A 25,968-nucleotide genomic window follows, 5' to 3' on the forward strand; every position below is an offset into this window, starting at 1 on the left:
TTCCTGGCTGAGGGATTTTCCCTCCCCCAGGACCTCACAGAAATGCTCAGCAAATCTGCAAACCTGTTCCTGGGGGTCGGAGATTGGATCACCGTTTTTTCCCCTAATGATGGTAATAGGTGTGGCGCTGCAGGTTACTTTTTTGATGGAGTTAAATAGAGATTTGTGATCACGGGCCACTGAGGCAGACTCCATCTCCTCAGCAACCCGCGACCACCACCCATCCTTGCAGCGCCTCACGGCTCTCCGAACTCACACACTCACTCACTCACACACTCACTCACTCATACACTCACTCACACACTCACACACTCACTCACACACTCACACACTCACACACACACATTCACTCACTCACACACTCACTCACTCACACACTCACCCACTCACTCACTCATACACTCACACACTCACACACACTCACACACTCACACACTCACTCACAGTCACACTCACTCACCCACTCACTCACAGTCACACTCACTCACTCACACTCACTTTGGTTGTTGTTGTTGTTGTGGTGGTTGTTGTTGTGGTGGTGTTGTTGTAGTTGTGGTTGTTGTTGTGATGGTTGTGGTGGTTGTTGTGGTTGTTGTTGTCACCTGAGCGAGTGAGACAGCTGACTCTGGGTAGTAGTTGTTGTGGTTGTGGGTGTTGTTGTGGTTGTAGTGGGTGTTGTTGTTGTTGTGATTGTTGTTGTGATTGTTGTTGTGAATGTTGTTGTAGTTGTAGTGAATGTTGTTGTTGTTGTGATTGCTGTTGTGGTTGTTGTTGTGATTGTTGTTGTTGTGGTTGTTGTTGTTGCGATTGTTGTTGTGATTGTTGTGGTTGTTGTTGTTGTAATTGTTGTTGTTGTGGTTGTTGTTGTTGTTGTGATTGTTGTTGTGGTTGTTGTTGTGGTTGTTGTTGTGATTGTTGTTGTTGTTGTCACCTGAGCGAGTGAGACAGCTGACTCTGGGTAGTAGTAGTTGTTGTTGTGATTGTTGGTGTTGTTGTTGTGATTGTTGATGTGATTGTTGTTGTGATTGTAGTTGTCACCTGAGCGAGTGAGACAGCTGACTCTGGGTGTTGTTGTGATTGTTGTTGTGATTGTTGTTGTGATTGTGATTGTTGTTGTGATTGTTGTTGTCACCTGAGCGAGTGAGACAGCTGACTCTGGGTAGTAGTAGTTGTTGTTGTTGTGATTGTTGTTGTTGTTGTAGTGAATGTTGTTGTTGTGATTGTGATTGTTGTTGTTGTTGTTGTGATTGTGATTGTAGTTGTTGTCACCTGAGCGAGTGAGACAGCTGACTCTGGGTAGTAGTGGTTGTTGTTGTTGTGATTGTTGTTGTGATTGTTGTTGTGATTGTTGTTGTTGTGATTGTGATTGTTGTTGTTGTTGTCACCTGAGCGAGTGAGACAGCTGACTCTGGGTAGTAGTGGTTGTTGTGATTGTTGTTGTTGTTGTTGTGATTGTTGTGAATGTTGTTGTGATTGTGATTGTTGTTGTTGTGATTGTTGTTGTCACCTGAGCGAGTGAGACAGCTGACTCTGGGTAGTAGTGGTTGTTGTTGTTGTGATTGTTGTTGTGATTGTTGATGTGATTGTTGTTGTGATTGTTGTTGTGATTGTTGTTGTGATTGTTGTTGTGATTGTTGTTGTTGTGATTGTTGTTGTTGTTGTCACCTGAGCGAGTGAGACAGCTGACTCTGGGTAGTAGTGGTTGTTGTTGTAGTGAATGTTGTTGTGATTGTTGTTGTGATTGTTGTGATTGTTGATGTGATTATTGTTGTTGTTGTCACCTGAGCGAGTGAGACAGCTGACTCTGGGTAGTAGTGGTTGTTGTGATTGTTGTAGTTATTGTTGTTGTTGATGTGATTGTTGTTGTGAATGTTGTTGTTGATGTGATTGTTGTTGTGAATGTTGTTGTTGTGATTGTTGTTGTCACCTGAGCGAGTGAGACAGCTGACTCTGGGTAGTAGTTGTTGTTGTTGTGATTGTTGTAGTGATTGTTGATGTGATTGTAGTGATTGTAGTTGTGATTGTTGTAGTGAATGTTGTTGTGGTCACCTGAGCGAGTGAGACAGCTGACTCTGGGTAGTAGTGGTTGTTGTGATTGTTGCTGTGATTGTGATTGTAGTTGTGATTGTAGTGATTATTGTGATTGTAGTTGTTGTTGTCACCTGAGCGAGTGAGACAGCTGACTCTGGGTAGTGGTTGTTGTGATTGTTGTTGTGATTGTTGTAGTGATTGTTGTAGTGATTGTTGTTGTGATTGTTGTTGTGATTGTAGTTGTTGTCACCTGAGCGAGTGAGACAGCTAACTCTGGGTAGTGGTTGTTGTGATTGTTGTTGTGATTGTTGTGATTGTAGTGATTGTTGTTGTGATTGTAGTTGTTGTCACCTGAGCGAGTGAGACAGCTGACTCTGGGTAGTGGTTGTTGTGATTGTTGATGTGATTGTAGTGATTGTAGTTGTGATTGTAGTTGTCACCTGAGCGAGTGAGACAGCTGACTCTGGGTGTTGTTGTTGTTGTGATTGTTGTGATTGTAGTTGTGATTGTTGTGATTGTTGTTGTGGTGGTTGTTGTTGTTGTCACCTGAGCGAGTGAGACAGCTGACTCTGGGTAGTAGTGGTTGTTGTGATTGTTGTTGTGATTGTTGTGATTGTAGTGATTGTTGATGTGATTGTTGTTGTGATTGTAGTTGTGACCTGAGCGAGTGAGACAGCTGACTCTGGGTAGTAGTTGTTGTTGTTGTGATTGTTGTTGTGATTGTTGTAGTGGTTGTAGTGAATGTTGTTGTTGTGATTGTAGTGATTGTTGTTGTGATTGTAGTTGTCACCTGAGCGAGTGAGACAGCTGACTCTGGGTAGTGGTTGTTGTTGTTGTTGATGTGATTGTTGTTGTGATTGTTGTAGTGATTGTAGTTGTGATTGTGATTGTTGTTGTTGTCACCTGAGCGAGTGAGACAGCTAACTCTAGGTAGTGGTTGTTGTGATTGTTGTTGTGATTGTTGTGATTGTAGTGATTGTTGTTGTGATTGTAGTTGTGATTGTTGTTGTCACCTGAGCGAGTGAGACAGCTGACTCTGGGTAACAGACGGAGGCAGCGAGCGCCGTGGCTGAGCCAGCGTAGAGCCAACGCCTGGCACGCGAACCTGAACACAGCACAGAGAGTTAACACTCACCACTCACCACTAACACTCACCACTACTCACCACTAACACTCACCACTAACACTCACCACCACTCACCACTAACACTCACCACTAACACTCACCACTCACCACTAACACTCACCACTAACACTCACCACTAACACTCACCACCACTCACCACTAACACTCACCACTAACACTCACCACTCACCACTAACACTCACCACTAACACTCACCTTTACTACTCACCACTAACACTCACCACTAACACTCACCTTTACTACTCACCACTAACACTCACCACTAACACTCACCTTTACTACTCACCACTAACACTCACCACTAACACTCACCTTTACTACTCACCACTAACACTCACCACTAACACTCACCTTTACTACTCACTACTAACACTCACCACTAACACTCACCACTCACTACTCACCACTAACACTCACCACTAACACTCACCACTCACTACTACCACACAGCACACACAGAGTTAACACTCACCACTCACCACTAACACTCACCACTCACCACTAACACTCACTACTCACCACTAACACTCACCTTTACTACTCACCACTAACACTCACCACTAACACTCACCACTCACTACTCACCACTAACACTCACTACTACCACACAGCACACAGCACACACAACACAGAGTTAAAAAACTCACCACTACTCACCACTAACACTCACCACTAACACTCACCTTTACTACTCACCTTTACTCACTACTACCACACAGCACACAGCACACACACAGAGTTAAAACTCACCACTATCTCACCTTTACTACTCACCACTACTACTCACCACTACTACTCACCACTACTACCACACAGCACACACACAGAGCTATAAACTCACCACTCACCACTACTCACCACTAACACTCACCACTACTCACCACTAACACTCACCACTAACACTCACTACTACCACACAGCACACAGCACACACAGCGCTAACACTCACCACTAACACTCACCACTCACCACTACTCACCACTACTACCACACAGCACACACACACAGCGCTATAAAACTCACCTTTACTACTCACCACTAACACTCACCACTAACACTCACTACTAACACTCACTACTACCACACAGCACACACACACACAGCACTAAAAAACTCACCTTTACTACTCACCACTAACACTCACCACTCACCACTACTCACCACTACTACCACACAGCACACAGCACACAGCACTAAAAAACTCACCTTTACTACTCACCACTAACACTCACCACTCACCACTACTCACCACTACTACCACACAGCACACACACACAGCGCTATAAAACTCACCTTTACTACTCACCACTAACACTCACCACTAACACTCACCACTAACACTCACCACTAACACTCACTACTAACACTCACCACTAACACTCACTACTACCACACAGCACACACACACAGCGCTAAAAACTCACCACTAACACTCACCACTACTCACCACTAACACTCACTACTACTCACCAATAACACTCACCACTACTCACCACTACTCACCACTACTCACCACTAACACTAACCACTAACACTCACTACTACCACACAGCACACAGCACACACAGCGCTAAAACTCACCACTAACACTCACCACCACTCACCACTACTCACCACTACTACCACACAGCACACACAGAGTTAAAACTCACCACTAACCACCACTCACCACTAACACTCACCACCACTCACCACTAACACTCACCACTCACCACTAACACTCACTACTACCACACAGCACACACACACACAGCGCTAAAAACTCACCACCACTAACACTCACCACTACTCACCACTAACACTCACTACTCACCACTAACACTCACTACTACCACACAGCACACAGCACACACAGCACTAAAAAACTCACCACTAACACTCACCACTCACCACTAACACTCACCACTCACCACTAACACTCACCACTACTCACCACTAACACTCACCACTAACACTCACTACTACCACACAGCACACACACAGCGCTAAATCTCACCTTTACTACTCACCTTTACTCACCACCACTCACCACTACTCACCACTAACACTCACCTTTACTCACCACTAACACTCACTACTACCACACAGCACACACAGCACTAAAAACTCACCACTAACACTCACCACTAACACTCACCACTAACACTCACCACTAACACTCACCACTAACACTCACGACTCACCACTAACACTCACCACTAACACTCACTACTACCACACAGCACACACAGCACTAAAAACTCACCACTAACACTCACCACTCACCACTAACACTCACCACTCACCACTAACACTCACCACTACTCACCACTAACACTCACCACTAACACTCACTACTACCACACAGCACACACACACAGCGCTAAAACTCACCTTTACTACTCACCTTTACTCACCACCACTCACCACTACTCACCACTAACACTCACCTTTACTCACCACTAACACTCACCACTAACACTCACTACTACCACACAGCACACAGCACACACAGCGCTAAAAACTCACCACTAACACTCACCACTACTCACCACTACTCACCACTAACACTCACTACTACCACACAGCACACAGCACACACAGCACTAAAAACTCACCACTAACACTCACCACTAACACTCACCACTAACACTCACCACTAACACTCACGACTCACCACTAACACTCACCACTAACACTCACCACTAACACTCACTACTACCACACAGCACACACAGCGCTAAAAACTCACCTTTACTACTCACCTTTACTCACCACTGCTCACCACTAACACTCACCTTTACTCACCACTACTCACCACTAACACTCACCACTACTCACCACTACTACCACACAGCACACACACACACACACAGCGCTAAAAACTCACCACTAACACTCACCTTTACTCACCACTACTACTCACCACTACTACTCACCACTACTACTCACCACTACTACTCACCACTACACTCACTACTACTACTCACCACCACTACTCACCACTACTACTCACCACTACTCACCACTACTCACCACCACTACTCACCACCACTACTCACCACTACTACTCACCACTACTCATCACTACCACACATCACTACACTCACCACCTTTACTCACCACTACACTCACCACTACGCTCACCACTACTCACCACTACTCACCACCACTACTCACCACTACTACTCACCACTACCACACATCACTACACTCACCACCTTTACTCACCACTACTCACCACAACACTCACCACTACTCACCACTAACACTCACCACTAACACTCACCACTAACACTCACCACTAACACTCACCACTACTCACCACTACTACTCACTTTTACTCACCACTACACTCACCACTACTCACTACTAACACTCACTACTACACAGCACACAGCGCTACTACTCACCACTACTCACCCTTACTCACCACTACTACTCACCACTACACTCACCACTACACTCACTACTACTCACCACTACTCACCCTTACTCACCACTACACTCACCACTACACTCACAACTACTACTCACCACTACACTCACTACTACTCACCACTACTACTCACCACTACTACTCACCACTAACACTCACCTTTACTCACCACTAACACTCACTACCACTACTACTCATCACTACTACTACTCACCACTACTCACCACCTTTACTCACCACTACACTCACCACTACACTCACCACTACTACTCACCACCTTTACTCACCACTACACTCACCACTACTACTCACCACTACTCACCACCTTTACTCACCACTACACTCACCACTACTACTCACCACTACACTTACCACTACACTCACCACTACACTCACCACTACTACTCTCCACTACACTCACTACTACACTCACCACTACACTCACCACTACTACTCACCACTACACTCACTACTACTACTCACCACTACTCACCACTACTAATCACCACTACTACTCACCATTACTCACCACTACTACTCACCACTACTCACCACTACACTCACTACTACTACTCACCACTACTCACCACTACACTCACCACTACACTCACCTTTACTCACCACTACTCACCACTAACACTCACCACTACTCACCACTACACTCACCTTAACTCAACCACTACTCACCACTACTACTCACCACTACACTCACCTTAACTCACCACTACTACTCACCTTAACTCACCACTACTCACCACTACTACTCACCACTACTCACTACTACTCACCACTACTACTCACCTTAACTCACCACTACTCACCACTACTACTCACCACTACTACTCACCACTACACTCACCACTACTACTCACCTTAACTCACCACTACTCACCACTACACTCACCACTACTACTCACCACTACTACTCACCACTACTACTCACCACTACCCACCACTACTACTCACCACTACTACTCACCACTACTCACCACTACTACTACTCACTACTACTCACCACTACTACTCACCACTACACTCACTACTACACTCACCACTACTCACCACTCCACTCACCACTACTACTCACCACTACCCACCACTACTACTCACCATAACTCACCACTACTACTCACCACTACTCACCACTACTACTCACCACTACTACTCACCACTACACTCACTACTGTTACTCACCACCACTACTCACCACTACTCACCACTACTACTCACCACTACTCACCACTACTCACCACCACTACTCACCACCACTACTCACCACCACTACTCACCACTACTCATCACTACCACACATCACTACACTCACCACCTTTACTCACCACTACACTCACCACTACTCTCACCACTACTCACCACTACTCACCACTACTACTCACCACTACCACACATCACTACACTCACCACCTTTACTCACCACTACTCACCACTACACTCACCACTACTCACCACTACACTCACCACTACTCACCACCACTACTCACCACTACTACTCACCACTACTACTCACCACTACCACACATCACTACACTCACCACCTTTACTCACCACTACTCACCACTACACTCACCACTACACTCACCACTACTACTCACTACTACTACTCACCACTACTACTCACCACTACCACACATCACTACTACTCACCACCTTTACTCACCACTACTGCTCACCACTACAGTGTACAGTGAGTGTACAGTGAGCGTACAGTGAGTGAGTGTACAGTGTGTGTACTGTGTGTGTACAGTGAGCATACGGTGATTGTACAGTGAGTGAATGTACGGTGGATGTACAATGAGCGAGTGTACAGTGAGTGTACAATGAGTGAGTGTACAGTGAGTGTACAGTGAGTGTAGAGTATACAGTGAGTGTACAGTGAGTGTACGGTGAGTGTACAGTGAGTGTACAGTGAGTGTGTGTACAGTGAATAGGTGTACAGTGAATGTACAGTGATTGTACAGCGAGTGTACAGTGAGTGAGTGTATAGTGAGTGTACAGTGGGTGTACAGTGGGTGTACAGTGAGTGAGTGTGCAGTGATTGTACAGTGGGTGTACAGTCAGTGTACAGTGAGCGAGTATACAGTGAGTGTACAGTGAGCGAGTGTGCAGTGAGTGTAGAGTGAGTGTGCAGTGAGTGTACAGTGAGTGTACAGTGTGTGTAGAGTGGGTGTACAGTGGTTGAGTGTACAGTGAGTGTACAGTGAATGTACAGTGGCCGGGTGTGCAGTGAGTGTACAGTGAGTGTACAGTGAGTGTACAGTGAGTGTACAGTGTATGTAGAGTGGGTGTACAGCGAGTGTACAGTGTACAGTTTGTGTGCAGTGAGTGTACAGTGAGTGTACGGTGTACATCGGGTGTACAGTGCGTGTACAGTGAGTGTATGCAGTGCGTGTATACAGTGAGTGTAGAGTGTACAGTGAGTATACAGTGGATGTACAGTGAGTGTACAGTGAGTGTGCAGTGCGTGTACAGTGAGTGTACAGTGGGTGTACAGTGAGTGTACAGTGGGTGTACCGCACCGCGTAGAGTCACGAGCAGTCCCAGGAGGCCGGCCCCACCGATGAATCCCAGCCGGGGGTAAAACGTCGCTGGCGGCTCCCGTAGGAAGTGGAAACTCTCTGCCTCACACACACAGACAAAGGTCCCCCGTGTAGCCTCACACACTGCAGGGGCAAGTGCTGTGAGTGGTGAGCAGCAGCAGCAGCAGCGCTGTGAAGGCTGCTGCTGCTACACCACCACCACTACACCACCACCACTACACCACCACTACACCACCACTACACCACCACCACTACACCACCACCACTACACCACCACTACACCACCACTACACCACCACTACACCACCACTACACCACCACTACACCACCACTACACCACCACTATACCACCACCACTACTACACCACTACACCACCACTACACCACCACCACTACACCACCACCACTACACCACCACCACTACACCACCACCACTACACCACTACACCACCACCACTACACCACCACCACTACACCACCACCACTACACCACCACTACACCACCACTACACCACCACCACTACACCACCACCACTACACCACCACTACACCACCACCACTACACCACTACTACACCACCACTACACCACCACCACTACACCACCACCACTACACCACCACTACACCACCACCACTACACCACCACCACTACACCACCACCACTACACCACCACCACTACACCACCACCACTACACCACCACCACTACACCACCACTATACCACCACTACACCACCACTATACCACCACCACTACACCACCACCACTACACCACCACCACTACACCACCACTACACCACTACTACACCACCACTACACCACCACCACTACACCACCACCACTACACCACCACCACTACACCACCACCACTACACCACCACCACTACACCACCACCACTACACCACCACTATACCACCACTATACCACCACCACTACACCACCACTACACCACCACCACTACACCACCACTACACCACCACCACTACACCACCACTATACCACCACCACTACACCACCACCACCACTACACCACCACTATACCACCACCACTACACCACCACTATACCACCACTATACCACCACCACTACACCACCACTACACCACCACCACTACACCACCACTACACCACCACCACTACACCACCACTACACCACCACCACTACACCACCACTACACCACCACCACTACACCACCACTACACCACCACCACTACACCACCACTACACCACCACCACTACACCACCACCACTACACCACCACCACTACACCACCACTACACCACCACCACTACACCACCACTACACCACCACCACTACACCACCACCACTACACCACCACTACACCACCACCACTACACCACCACCACTACACCACCACTACACCACCACCACTACACCACCACTACACCACCACCACTACACTACCACCACTACACCACCACAAATACACCACCACTGCACCACCACTACACACCACCACTACACCACCACTACACCACCACCACTACACCACCACTACACCACCACCACTACACCACCACCACTACACCACCACCACTACACCACCACTACACCACCACCACTACACCACCACTACACCACCACCACTACACCACCACCACTACACCACCACTACACCACCACCACTACACCACCACTACACCACCACCACTACACCACCACTACACCACCACCACTACACCACCACTACACCACCACCACTACACCACCACTACACCACCACCACACCACCACCACTACACCACCACTACACCACCACCACTACACCACCACTACACCACCACCACTACACCACCACTACACCACCACCACTACACCACCACCACTACACTACCACCACTACACCACCACTACACCACTACAAATACACCACCACTGCACCACCACTACACCACCACCACTACACCACCACCACTACACCACCACTACACCACCACTACACCACCACTACACCACCACTACACCACCACTACACCACTACACCACCACTACACCACCACTACACCACCACCACTACACCACCACTACACCACCACTACACCACCACCACTACACCACCACTACACCACCACTACACCACCACCACTACACCACTACACCACCACTACACCACCACCACTACACCACCACCACTACACCACCACTACACCACCACTACACCACCACCACTACACCACCACTATACCACCACCACTACACCACCACCACCACTACACCACCACTATACCACCACCACTACACCACCACTATACCACCACTATACCACCACCACTACACCACCACTACACCACCACCACTACACCACCACTACACCACCACCACTACACCACCACTACACCACCACCACTACACTCCACCACTACACCACCACCACTACACCACCACTACACCACCACCACTACACCACCACTACACCACCACCACTACACCACCACCACTACACCACCACTACACCACCACCACTACACCACCACTACACCACCACCACTACACCACCACTACACCACCACCACTACACCACCACCACTACACCACCACTACACCACCACCACTACACCACCACCACTACACCACCACTACACCACCACCACTACACCACCACTACACCACCACCACTACACTACCACCACTACACCACCACAAATACACCACCACTGCACCACCACTACACCACCACCACTACACCACCACTACACCACCACCACTACACCACCACTACACCACCACCACTACACCACCACCACTACACCACCACCACTACACCACCACTACACCACCACCACTACACCACCACTACACCACCACCACTACACCACCACCACTACACCACCACTACACCACCACCACTACACCACCACTACACCACCACCACTACACCACCACTACACCACCACCACTACACCACCACTACACCACCACCACTACACCACCACTACACCACCACCACACACCACCACCACTACACCACCACTACACCACCACCACTACACCACCACTACACCACCACCACTACACCACCACTACACCACCACCACTACACCACCACCACTACACTACCACCACTACACCACCACTACACCACTACAAATACACCACCACTGCACCACCACTACACCACCACCACTACACCACCACCACTACACCACCACTACACCACCACTACACCACCACTACACCACCACTACACCACTACACCACCACTACACCACCACTACACCACCACCACTACACCACCACTACACCACCACTACACCACCACCACTACACCACTACACCACCACTACACCACCACCACTACACCACCACCACTACACCACCACTACACCACTACTACTACACCACCACTACACCACCACCACTACACCACCACCACTACACCACCACCACTACACCACCACCACTACACCACCACCACTACACCACCACCACTACACCACCACTATACCACCACTATACCACCACCACTACACCACCACTACACCACCACCACTACACCACCACTACACCACCACCACTACACCACCACTATACCACCACCACTACACCACCACCACCACTACACCACCACTATAACCACCACCACTACACCACCACTATACCACCACTATACCACCACCACTACACCACCACTACACCACCACCACTACACCACCACTACACCACCACCACTACACCACCACTACACCACCACCACTACACCACCACTACACCACCACCACTACACCACCACTACACCACCACCACTACACCACCACTACACCACCACCACTACACCACCACCACTACACCACCACTACACCACCACCACTACACCACCACTACACCACCACCACTACACCACCACTACACCACCACCACTACACCACCACCACTACACCACCACTACACCACCACCACTACACCACCACCACTACACCACCACTACACCACCACCACTACACCACCACTACACCACCACCACTACACTACCACCACTACACCACCACAAATACACCACCACTGCACCACCACTACACCACCACCACTACACCACCACCACTACACCACCACTACACCACCACCACTACACCACCACCACTACACCACCACCACTACACCACCAATACACCACCACCACTACACCACCACTACACCACCACCACTACACCACCACCACTACACCACCACTACACCACCACCACTACACCACCACCACTACACCACCACCACTACACCACCACTACACCACCACCACTACACCACCACTACACCACCACCACTACACCACCACCACTACACCACCACTACACCACCACCACTACACCACCACCACTACACCACCACTACACCACCACCACTACACCACCACTACACCACCACCACACACCACCACCACTACACTACCACCACTACACCACCACTACACCACTACAAATACACCACCACTGCACCACCACTACACCACCACCACTACACCACCACCACTACACCACCACTACACCACCACTACACCACCACTACACCACCACTACACCACCACTACACCACTACACCACCACTACACCACCACTACACCACCACCACTACACCACCACTACACCACCACTACAACCACCACCACTACACACCACTACACCACCACTACACCACCACCACTACACCACCACCACTACACCACCACTACACCACAACTACACCACCACTACACCACCACCACTACACCACCACCACTACACCACCACCCACTACACCACCACCACTACACCACCACCACTACACCACCACCACTACACCACCACTATACCACCACTATACCACCACCACTACACCACCACTACACCACCACCACTACACCACCACTACACCACCACCACTACACACCACTATACCACCACCACTACAACCACCACCACCACTACACCACCACTATACCACCACCACTACACCACCACTATACCACCACTATACCACCACCACTACACCACCACTACACCACCACCACTACACCACCACTACACCACCACCACTACACCACCACTACACCACCACCACTACACCACCACTACACCACCACCACTACACCACCACTACACCACCACCACTACACACCACCACTACACCACCACCACTACACCACCACCACTACACCACCACTACACCACCACCACTACACCACCACTACACCACCACCACTACACCACCACTACACCACCACCACTACACCACCACCACTACACCACCACTACACCACCACCACTACACCACCACCACTACACCACCACTACACCACCACCACTACACCACCACTACACCACCACCACTACACTACCACCACTACACCACCACAAATACACCACCACTGCACCACCACTACACCACCACCACTACACCACCACTACACCACCACCACTACACCACCACTACACCACCACCACTACACCACCACCACTACACCACCACCACTACACCACCACTACACCACCACCACTACACCACCACTACACCACCACCACTACACCACCACCACTACACCACCACTACACCACCACCACTACACCACCACCACTACACCACCACCACTACACCACCACTACACCACCACCACTACACCACCACTACACCACCACCACTACACCACCACCACTACACCACCACTACACCACCACCACTACACCACCACCACTACACCACCACCACTACACCACCACCACTACACCACCACCACTACACCACCACCACTACACCACCACCACTACACCACCACCACTACACCACCACCACTACACCACCACCACTACACCACCACCACTACACCACCACTATTCCACCACTATACCACCACCACTACACCACCACTACACCACCACCACTACACCACCACTACATCCACCACCACTACACCACCACTATACCACCACCACTACACCACCACCACCACTACACCACCACTATACCACCACCACTACACCACCACTATACCACCACTATACACACCACCACTACACACCACTACACCACCACCACTACACCACCACTACACACCACCACCACTACACCACCACTACACCACCACTACACCACCACCACTACACCACCACCACTACACCACCACCACTACACCACCACCACTACACCACCACCACTACACCACCACCACTACACCACCACCACTACACCACCACCACTACACCACCACCCTACACCACCACTACACCACCACCACTACACCACCACTACACCACCACCACTACACCACCACCACTACACTACCACCACTACACCACCACTACACCACTACAAATACACCACCACTGCACCACCACTACACCACCACCACTACACCACCACCACTACACCACCACTACACCACCACTACACCACCACTACACCACCACTACACCACCACTACACCACTACACCACCACTACACCACCACTACACCACCACCACTACACCACCACTACACCACCACTACACCACCACCACTACACCACTACACCACCACTACACCACCACCACTACACCACCACCACTACACCACCACTACACCACTACTACACCACCACTACACCACCACCACTACACCACCACCACTACACCACCACCACTACACCACCACCACTACACCACCACCACTACACCACCACCACTACACCACCACTATACCACCACTATACCACCACCACTACACCACCACTACACCACCACCACTACACCACCACTACACCACCACCACTACACCACCACTATACCACCACCACTACACCACCACCACCACTACACCACCACTATACCACCACCACTACACCACCACTATACCACCACTATACCACCACCACTACACCACCACTACACCACCACCACTACACCACCACTACACCACCACCACTACACCACCACTACACCACCACCACTACACCACCACTACACCACCACCACTACACCACCACTACACCACCACCACTACACCACCACTACACCACCACCACTACACCACCACCACTACAACCACCACTACACCACCACCACTACACCACCACTACACCACCACCACTACACCACCACTACACCACCACCACTACACCACCACCACACCACCACCACTACACCACCACCACCTACACCACCACTACACCACCACCACTACACCACCACTACACCACCACCACTACACTACCACCACTACACCACCACAAATACACCACCACTGCACCACCACTACACCACCACCACTACACCACCACTACACCACCACCACTACACCACCACTACACCACCACCACTACACCACCACCACTACACCACCACCACTACACCACCACTACACCACCACCACTACACCCACCACTACACCACCACCACTACACCACCACCACTACACCACCACTACACCACCACCACTACACCACCACCACTACACCACCACCACTACACCACCACTACACCACCACCACTACACCACCACTACACCACCACCACTACACCACCACCACTACACCACCACCACTACACCACCACCACTACACCACCACCACTACACCACCACCACTACACCACCACCACTACACCACCACCACTACACCACCACCACTACACCACCACCACTACACCACCACCACTACACCACCACCACTACACCACCACCACTACACCACCACTATACCACCACTATACCACCACCACTACACCACCACTACACCACCACCACTACACCACCACTACACCACCACCACTACACCACCACTATACCACCACCACTACACCACCACCACCACTACACCACCACTATACCACCACCACTACACCACCACTATACCACCACTATACCACCACCACTACACCACCACTACACCACCACCACTACACCACCACTACACCACCACCACTACACCACTACTACACCACCACTACACCACCACCACTACACCACCACCACTACACCACCACCACTACACCACCACCACTACACCACCACCACTACACCACCACCACTACACCACCACCACTACACCACCACCACTACACCACCACCACCACTATACCGTGGCACCAGGGTATTCATTGTCGTGGTGCAGTGCAGCGCCACTGCTCACCACACACACAGTACACACACAGTACACACAGTACACACACTACACACACACACTACACACACACAGTACACACAGTACACACTCACACAGTACACACACAGTACACACAGCATACACACACAGTACACACACAGTACACAGTACACACACACAGTACACACACTACACACACAGTACACACACAGTACACACACAGTACACACTCACACAGTACACACACACACAGTACACACACAGCACACACACAGTACACACACACAGTACACACAGTACACACTCACACAGTACACACACAGTACACACAGCATACACACACAGTACACACACACAGTACACACACTACACACACAGTACACACTCACACAGTACACACACAGTACACAGTACACACAGTACACACACAGTACACACACACACAGTACACACACACAGTACACACACAGTACACACACACACAGTACACACTCACACAGTACACAGTACACACACACAGTACACACAGTACACACTCACACAGTACACACACACAGTACACACACACAGTACACAGTACACACACACACAGTACACACACAGTACACACTCACACAGTACACAGTACAGACAGTACACACACAGCACACACACAGTACACACACACAGTACACAGTACACACACACACAGTACACACACAGTACACACAGCATACACACACAGTACACACACTACACACACACAGTACACACACACAGTACACACACTACACACACAGTACACACTCACACAGTACACACACAGTACACACTCACACAGTACACAGTACACACACACAGTACACACACACAGTACACACACACAGTACACACACACAGTACACACACACAGTACACACACACAGTACACACACACAGTACACACACACAGTACACACAGCATACACACACAGTACACACACACAGTACACACACTACACACACAGTACACACTCACACAGTACACACACAGTACACAGTACACACAGTACACACTCACACAGTACACACACACAGTACACACACACAGTACACACAGTACACACACACACAGTACACACACAGTACACACACAGCACACACACACAGTACACACACAGTACACACACAGCACACACACACAGTACACACACAGCACACACACACAGTACACACACAGCACACACACACAATACACACACAGTACACACACAGAACACACAGTACACACAGTATACACACAGTACACAGTACACACAGTATATACACACACACAGTACACACGCAATACACAGTACACACAGTACACACAGTACAAAGTACACACAGTACACACAATACACACACAGTACACACACAGTACACAGACAGTACACACAATACACACACAATACACACACAGTACACACACAGTACACACACAGTACACACACAGTACACACACAGTACACACAATACACACACAGTACACACACACAGTACACACAGTACACACACACAGTACACAGAATACACACAGTACACACACACAGTACACACACACAGTACACACACAGTACACACACACAGTACACACACACACACAGTACACACAGTATATACACACAGTACACACTCAGTACACACACAGTACACACACACAGTACACAGTACACACACAGTACACACACACAGCACACACACACAGTACACACACACAGTACACACACAGTACACACACAGTACACACAGTACACACACACAGTACACAGTACACACAGTATACACACACAGTACACACACACAGTACACACACACAGTACACACACAGCACACACAGTACACACAGTACACACACACACTACACACACAGTACACACACAGTACACACACACACACAGTACACACACAGTACACACACACTACACACACAGTACACACACACAGTACACACACAGTATATACACACACACAGTACACACACAGTATATATACACACACACAGTACACACACAGTACACACACACAGTACACGCACACACAGTACACGCACACACAGTACACACACAGTACACAGTACACACAGTACACACACACAGTACACACACACAGTACACACAGCACACACAGTACACACAGTACACACACAGTACACACACACAGTACACAGTACACACACACAGTACACACACAGTACAAACACAGTACACACACAGTACACACAGTACACACATTACACACACAGTACACACACACAGTACACACACAGTATATACACACAGTACATACACACAGTACACACACAGTATATACACACAGTACATACACACAGTACACACACTACACACACAGTACACACACACAGTACACACACACAGTACACACACACAGTACACACACACAGTACACACACACAGTACACACAGCATACACACACAGTACACACACACAGTACACACACTACACACACAGTACACACTCACACAGTACACACACAGTACACAGTACACACAGTACACACTCACACAGTACACACACACAGTACACACAGTACACACACAGTACACACAGTACACACACTACACACACACACTACACACACACAGTACACACAGTACACACTCACACAGTACACACACAGTACACACAGCATACACACACAGTACACACACAGTACACAGTACACACACACAGTACACACACTACACACACAGTACACACACAGTACACACACAGTACACACTCACACAGTACACACACACACAGTACACACACAGCACACACACAGTACACACACACAGTACACACAGTACACACTCACACAGTACACACACAGTACACACAGCATACACACACAGTACACACACACAGTACACACACTACACACACAGTACACACTCACACAGTACACACACAGTACACAGTACACACAGTACACACACAGTACACACACACACAGTACACACACACAGTACACACACAGTACACACACACACAGTACACACTCACACAGTACACAGTACACACACACAGTACACACAGTACACACTCACACAGTACACACACACAGTACACACACACAGTACACAGTACACACACACACAGTACACACACAGTACACACTCACACAGTACACAGTACAGACAGTACACACACAGCACACACACAGTACACACACACAGTACACAGTACACACACACACAGTACACACACAGTACACACAGCATACACACACAGTACACACACTACACACACACAGTACACACACACAGTACACACACTACACACACAGTACACACTCACACAGTACACACACAGTACACACTCACACAGTACACAGTACACACACACAGTACACACACACAGTACACACACACAGTACACACACACAGTACACACACACAGTACACACACACAGTACACACACACAGTACACACACACAGTACACACAGCATACACACACAGTACACACACACAGTACACACACTACACACACAGTACACACTCACACAGTACACACACAGTACACAGTACACACAGTACACACTCACACAGTACACACACACAGTACACACACACAGTACACACAGTACACACACACACAGTACACACACAGTACACACACAGCACACACACACAGTACACACACAGTACACACACAGCACACACACACAGTACACACACAGCACACACACACAGTACACACACAGCACACACACACAATACACACACAGTACACACACAGAACACACAGTACACACAGTATACACACAGTACACAGTACACACAGTATATACACACACACAGTACACACGCAATACACAGTACACACAGTACACACAGTACAAAGTACACACAGTACACACAATACACACACAGTACACACACAGTACACAGACAGTACACACAATACACACACAATACACACACAGTACACACACAGTACACACACAGTACACACACAGTACACACACAGTACACACAATACACACACAGTACACACACACAGTACACACAGTACACACACACAGTACACAGAATACACACAGTACACACACACAGTACACACACACAGTACACACACAGTACACACACACAGTACACACACACACACAGTACACACAGTATATACACACAGTACACACTCAGTACACACACAGTACACACACACAGTACACAGTACACACACAGTACACACACACAGCACACACACACAGTACACACACACAGTACACACACAGTACACACACAGTACACACAGTACACACACACAGTACACAGTACACACAGTATACACACACAGTACACACACACAGTACACACACACAGTACACACACAGCACACACAGTACACACAGTACACACACACACTACACACACAGTACACACACAGTACACACACACACACAGTACACACACAGTACACACACACTACACACACAGTACACACACACAGTACACACACAGTATATACACACACACAGTACACACACAGTATATATACACACACACAGTACACACACAGTACACACACACAGTACACGCACACACAGTACACGCACACACAGTACACACACAGTACACAGTACACACAGTACACACACACAGTACACACACACAGTACACACAGCACACACAGTACACACAGTACACACACAGTACACACACACAGTACACAGTACACACACACAGTACACACACAGTACAAACACAGTACACACACAGTACACACAGTACACACATTACACACACAGTACACACACACAGTACACACACAGTATATACACACAGTACATACACACAGTACACACACAGTATATACACACAGTACATACACACAGTACACACACTACACACACAGTACACACACACAGTACACACACACAGTACACACACAGTATATACACACACAGTACACACACACACAGTACACACACACAGTACACAGTACACACACACAGTACACACACAGTACAAACACAGTACACACACACAGTACACACAGTACACACATTACACACACAGTACACACACACAGTACACACACACAGTACACACACACAGCACAGTACTCACAGTACACACACACAGCACAGTACTCCAAGTACACACACAGTACACACACAGTACACACACAGTACACACACACAGTACACACACACTACACAATACACAGTACACACACACTACACAGTACACACACTACACACACAGCAAACACAAACAGTACACACATATTACACACACAGTATACACATATTACACACACAGTACACACATATTACACACACAGTACACACACAGTACAAAGTACACATATCGTACACACACACAGTACACACACACAGTACACACACACAGTACACACACACAGTACACATGCTGGGATTGTTGTAGTTGTGGTGGTGGTTGTGGTGGTTGTGGTGGTTGTGGCTACTCACCAACAGTGAATGTTGTGACGGATCGCACAGCGTTAGAGACGCGGCCAGCTACACCCTAAGAGACACGGGGAGAGAGACACGGGGAGAGAGACACGGGGAGAGAGACACGGGGGGAGAGACACGGGGGGAGACACGGGGAGAGAGACACGGGGAGAGAGAGACACGGGGAGAGAGAGACACGGGGAGAGAGAGACACGGGGGGAGAGACACGGGGAGAGAGAGATGGGGAGAGAGACACGGAGAGAGAGACACGGGGAGAGAGACACGGGGAGAGAGACACGGGGGGAGAGACACGGGGGGAGAGACATGGGGAGAGAGACACGGGGGGAGAGACACGGGGGGAGAGACACGGGGAGAGAGACACGGGGAGAGAGACACGGGGGGAGAGACACGGGGGGAGAGACACGGTGGGAGAGACACGGGGAGAGAGACACGGGGAGAGAGACACGGGGGGAGAGACACGGGGGGAGAGACACGGGGGGAGAGACACGGGGGGAGAGACACGGGGGGAGAGACACGGGGAGAGAGACACGGGGAGAGAGACACGGGGGGAGAGACACGGTGGGAGAGACACGGGGAAAGAGACACGGGGAGAGAGACACGGGGGGAGAGAGACACGGGGATAGAGAGACACGGGGGGAGAGACACGGGGGGAGAGACACGGGGGGAGAGACATGGGGACAGAGACACGGGGAGAGAGACACGGGGAGAGATACACGGGGAAAGATACACGGGGGGAGAGACACGAGGAGAGAGACAAGGGGGGCGAGACACGGGGGGAGAGACACGGGGAGAGAGACACGGGGGGAGAGACACGGGGGGAGAAACACGGGGGGAGAGACACGGGGGGAGAGACACGGGGGGAGAGACACGGGGGGAGAGACACGGGGGGAGAGACGCGGGGGGAGAGACACGGGGGGAGAGACACGGGGGGAGAGGCACGGGGGGAGAGACACGGGGAGAGACACGGGGACAGAGACACGGGGAGAAAGACACGGGGAGAGAGACACGGGGAGAGATACACGGGGAGAGATACACGGGGAGAGATACACGGGGAGAGATACACGGGGAGAGAGACACGGGGGGAGAGACACGGGGAGAGAGACAAGGGGGGAGAGACAAGGGGGGAGAGACACGGGCAGGGAGACACGGGGAGAGAGACACGGGGAGAGAGACACGGGGAGAGAGACACGGGGAGAGAGACACGGGGAGAGAGACACGGGGAGAGAGACACGGGGAGAGAGACACGGGGAGAGAGAGACACGGGGAAAGAGAGACACGGGGGGAGAGACACGGGGAGAGAGACACGGAGAGAGAGACACGGAGAGAGAGACACGGAGAGAGAAACACGGAGAGAGAGACACGGAGAGAGAGACGGGGAGAGAGACACGGGGAGAGAGACACAGGGAGAGAGACACGGGGAGAGAGACACAGTATTCATTGTGTCCCCATGGTGTCTGTCTCTGTGTGTGTGTCTCTGTGTGTGTCTGTCTGTGTGTCTGTGTGTGTCTGTGTGTGTCTGTGTGTGTCTGTGTGTCTGTGTGTGTGTGTGTCTGTGTGTGTGTGTGTGTGTCTGTGTGTGATGGGGCAGTTGTGGAGAGAGTAGAGAGTTTCCCATACCTGGGCAGTGTGCTTATGACCGGCTCCAGTTTAACAGCAGAGGTCTCACTCCGAATCAGTCGAGCGGCAATATCTTTTCATCGGTTGCGTAACGCTGTGTGGAAGCTACCTGGTCTGTCGCTCCGCACTAAGCTTCAGGTCTTCTCGGCCACGGTCATTCCCTCCCTTCTCTACGCTTGCGAAACGTGGACCCCCTAATGGAACATCTTCGCCGGTTAGAAACATTTAGGCTGGCCTGACTAACGATCCATCCTGGGTTTAACCAGACTGGATTGTGTGAGGAGCTCACAAATCCTTGAAAGATCTGGGCAGGGTCCCATCGGTGAGCTCCTCCGGCGGGCAAGGCTGCGATGGCTGGGTCATGTAGCCCGCATGCCCAGCCAACGCATGCCGAAACAGCTTTTGTTCGGCCAGATCGAGGGGGCTAAGCGGGCGCGGCACGGGCTAGAGAAGAGATGGAGTGATGTGGTACAGGAGGACGTGGAGCTGAGTGGACTTGCCGATGACTGGTACCAGCGGTGTCAAGATCGGCCTCTGTGGAGGAGGCTCGTGAAGGACGCTACTGGGCAGTTGGAGGCAGTCTCCCTCCAACAACAACGGAGGGCGGAGGAGCGACGCTCACAACAACGAGCGGAGCGCCGGGTGGCTAAAGCACAGCAGGTTGGCACAGTAGGGGGCACAGGTGGTGCATCAGCCAGTCATCTCAGTCAGTCGACCCGTGGCACCTGGGTCTGCCCAGTGACCTCCTGCCAGCGGGCGTTCGACACTTCACGTGGCCTCAGGGTGCACATAGCCTGGCACAAGCGTCGTGGTGACGTCACCGCCACTTAGTGGCGAATGGCGGTGGTTGTTGTTGTTGTTGTTGTGTCTGAGTGTGTGTGTGTGTGTACCGGGATCCAGGCTGTGTGTCTGTGTGTGTGTATGTGTGTATGTACACTGTGTGTGTGAATGTATGTCTGTGTGTATGTGTGTGTGTATGTACACTGTGTGTATGTATGTGTGTCTGTGTATGTGTGTGTGTGTATGTGTGTGTGTGTATGTGTGTGTGTACCGGGATCCAGGCTGTGTGTGTCTGTGTATGTGTCTGTGTGTGTGTACACTGTGTGTATGTCAATGTATGTATGTATACTGTGTGTGTATGTGTGTGTGTATGTACACTGTGTGTGTGTGTATGTACACTGTGTGTGTATGTGTGTGTGTATGTACACTCGTGCTCGCTAACAGCACTTGCCCCTACAGTCTGTTAAGGCTATACGGGGGATCTTCGTCTTTGTCTTTGTATGTACACTGTGTGTGTATGTGTGTGTGTATGTGAATGTATGTGTGTGTGTATGTACACTGTGTGTCTGTGTATGTGTCTGTGTGTGTGTGTGTGTACACTGTGTGTCTGTGTATGTGTCTGTGTGTGTGTATGTACACTGTGTGTCTGTGTATGTGTCTGTGTGTGTGTGTGTGTACACTGTGTGTCTGTGTATGTGTCTGTGTGTGTGTGTGTACACTGTGTGTCTGTGTATGTGTCTGTGTGTGTGTGTGTACACTGTGTGTCTGTGTATGTGTCTGTGTGTGTGTGTGTACACTGTGTGTCTGTGTATGTGTCTGTGTGTGTGTGTGTACACTGTGTGTCTGTGTATGTGTCTGTGTGTGTGTGTGTACACTGTGTGTCTGTGTATGTGTCTGTGTGTGTGTGTGTAC

The 25,968-nt window shown here is 50.1% G+C and overlaps 1 protein-coding gene across 1 annotated transcript in view; it reads right to left on the reverse strand.

Moving 5' to 3' along the window:
- The window catches only part of LOC142908083 (MICOS complex subunit MIC27-like), a 45,092-nt gene that overhangs the window by 13,278 nt on the left and 5,846 nt on the right, over nt 1-25,968 (reverse strand). The window contains exons 4-6 of the mRNA XM_076058260.1: nt 22,657-22,711; nt 9,131-9,229; nt 3,045-3,136 (exon numbers count right to left, since the gene is read on the reverse strand). Of these exons, the coding sequence (XP_075914375.1) occupies nt 3,045-3,136; nt 9,131-9,229; nt 22,657-22,711 (246 nt within the window). The remainder of the gene's footprint in view (nt 1-3,044; nt 3,137-9,130; nt 9,230-22,656; nt 22,712-25,968) is intronic.

Source organism: Petromyzon marinus, assembly GCF_048934315.1.
Source record: "Petromyzon marinus isolate PM22_M1 ecotype Great Lakes invasive population chromosome 70 unlocalized genomic scaffold, UKy_Petmar_22M1.pri1.0 chr70_unloc.1, whole genome shotgun sequence".
NCBI classification, from domain to species: Eukaryota; Metazoa; Chordata; class Hyperoartia; order Petromyzontiformes; family Petromyzontidae; genus Petromyzon; species Petromyzon marinus.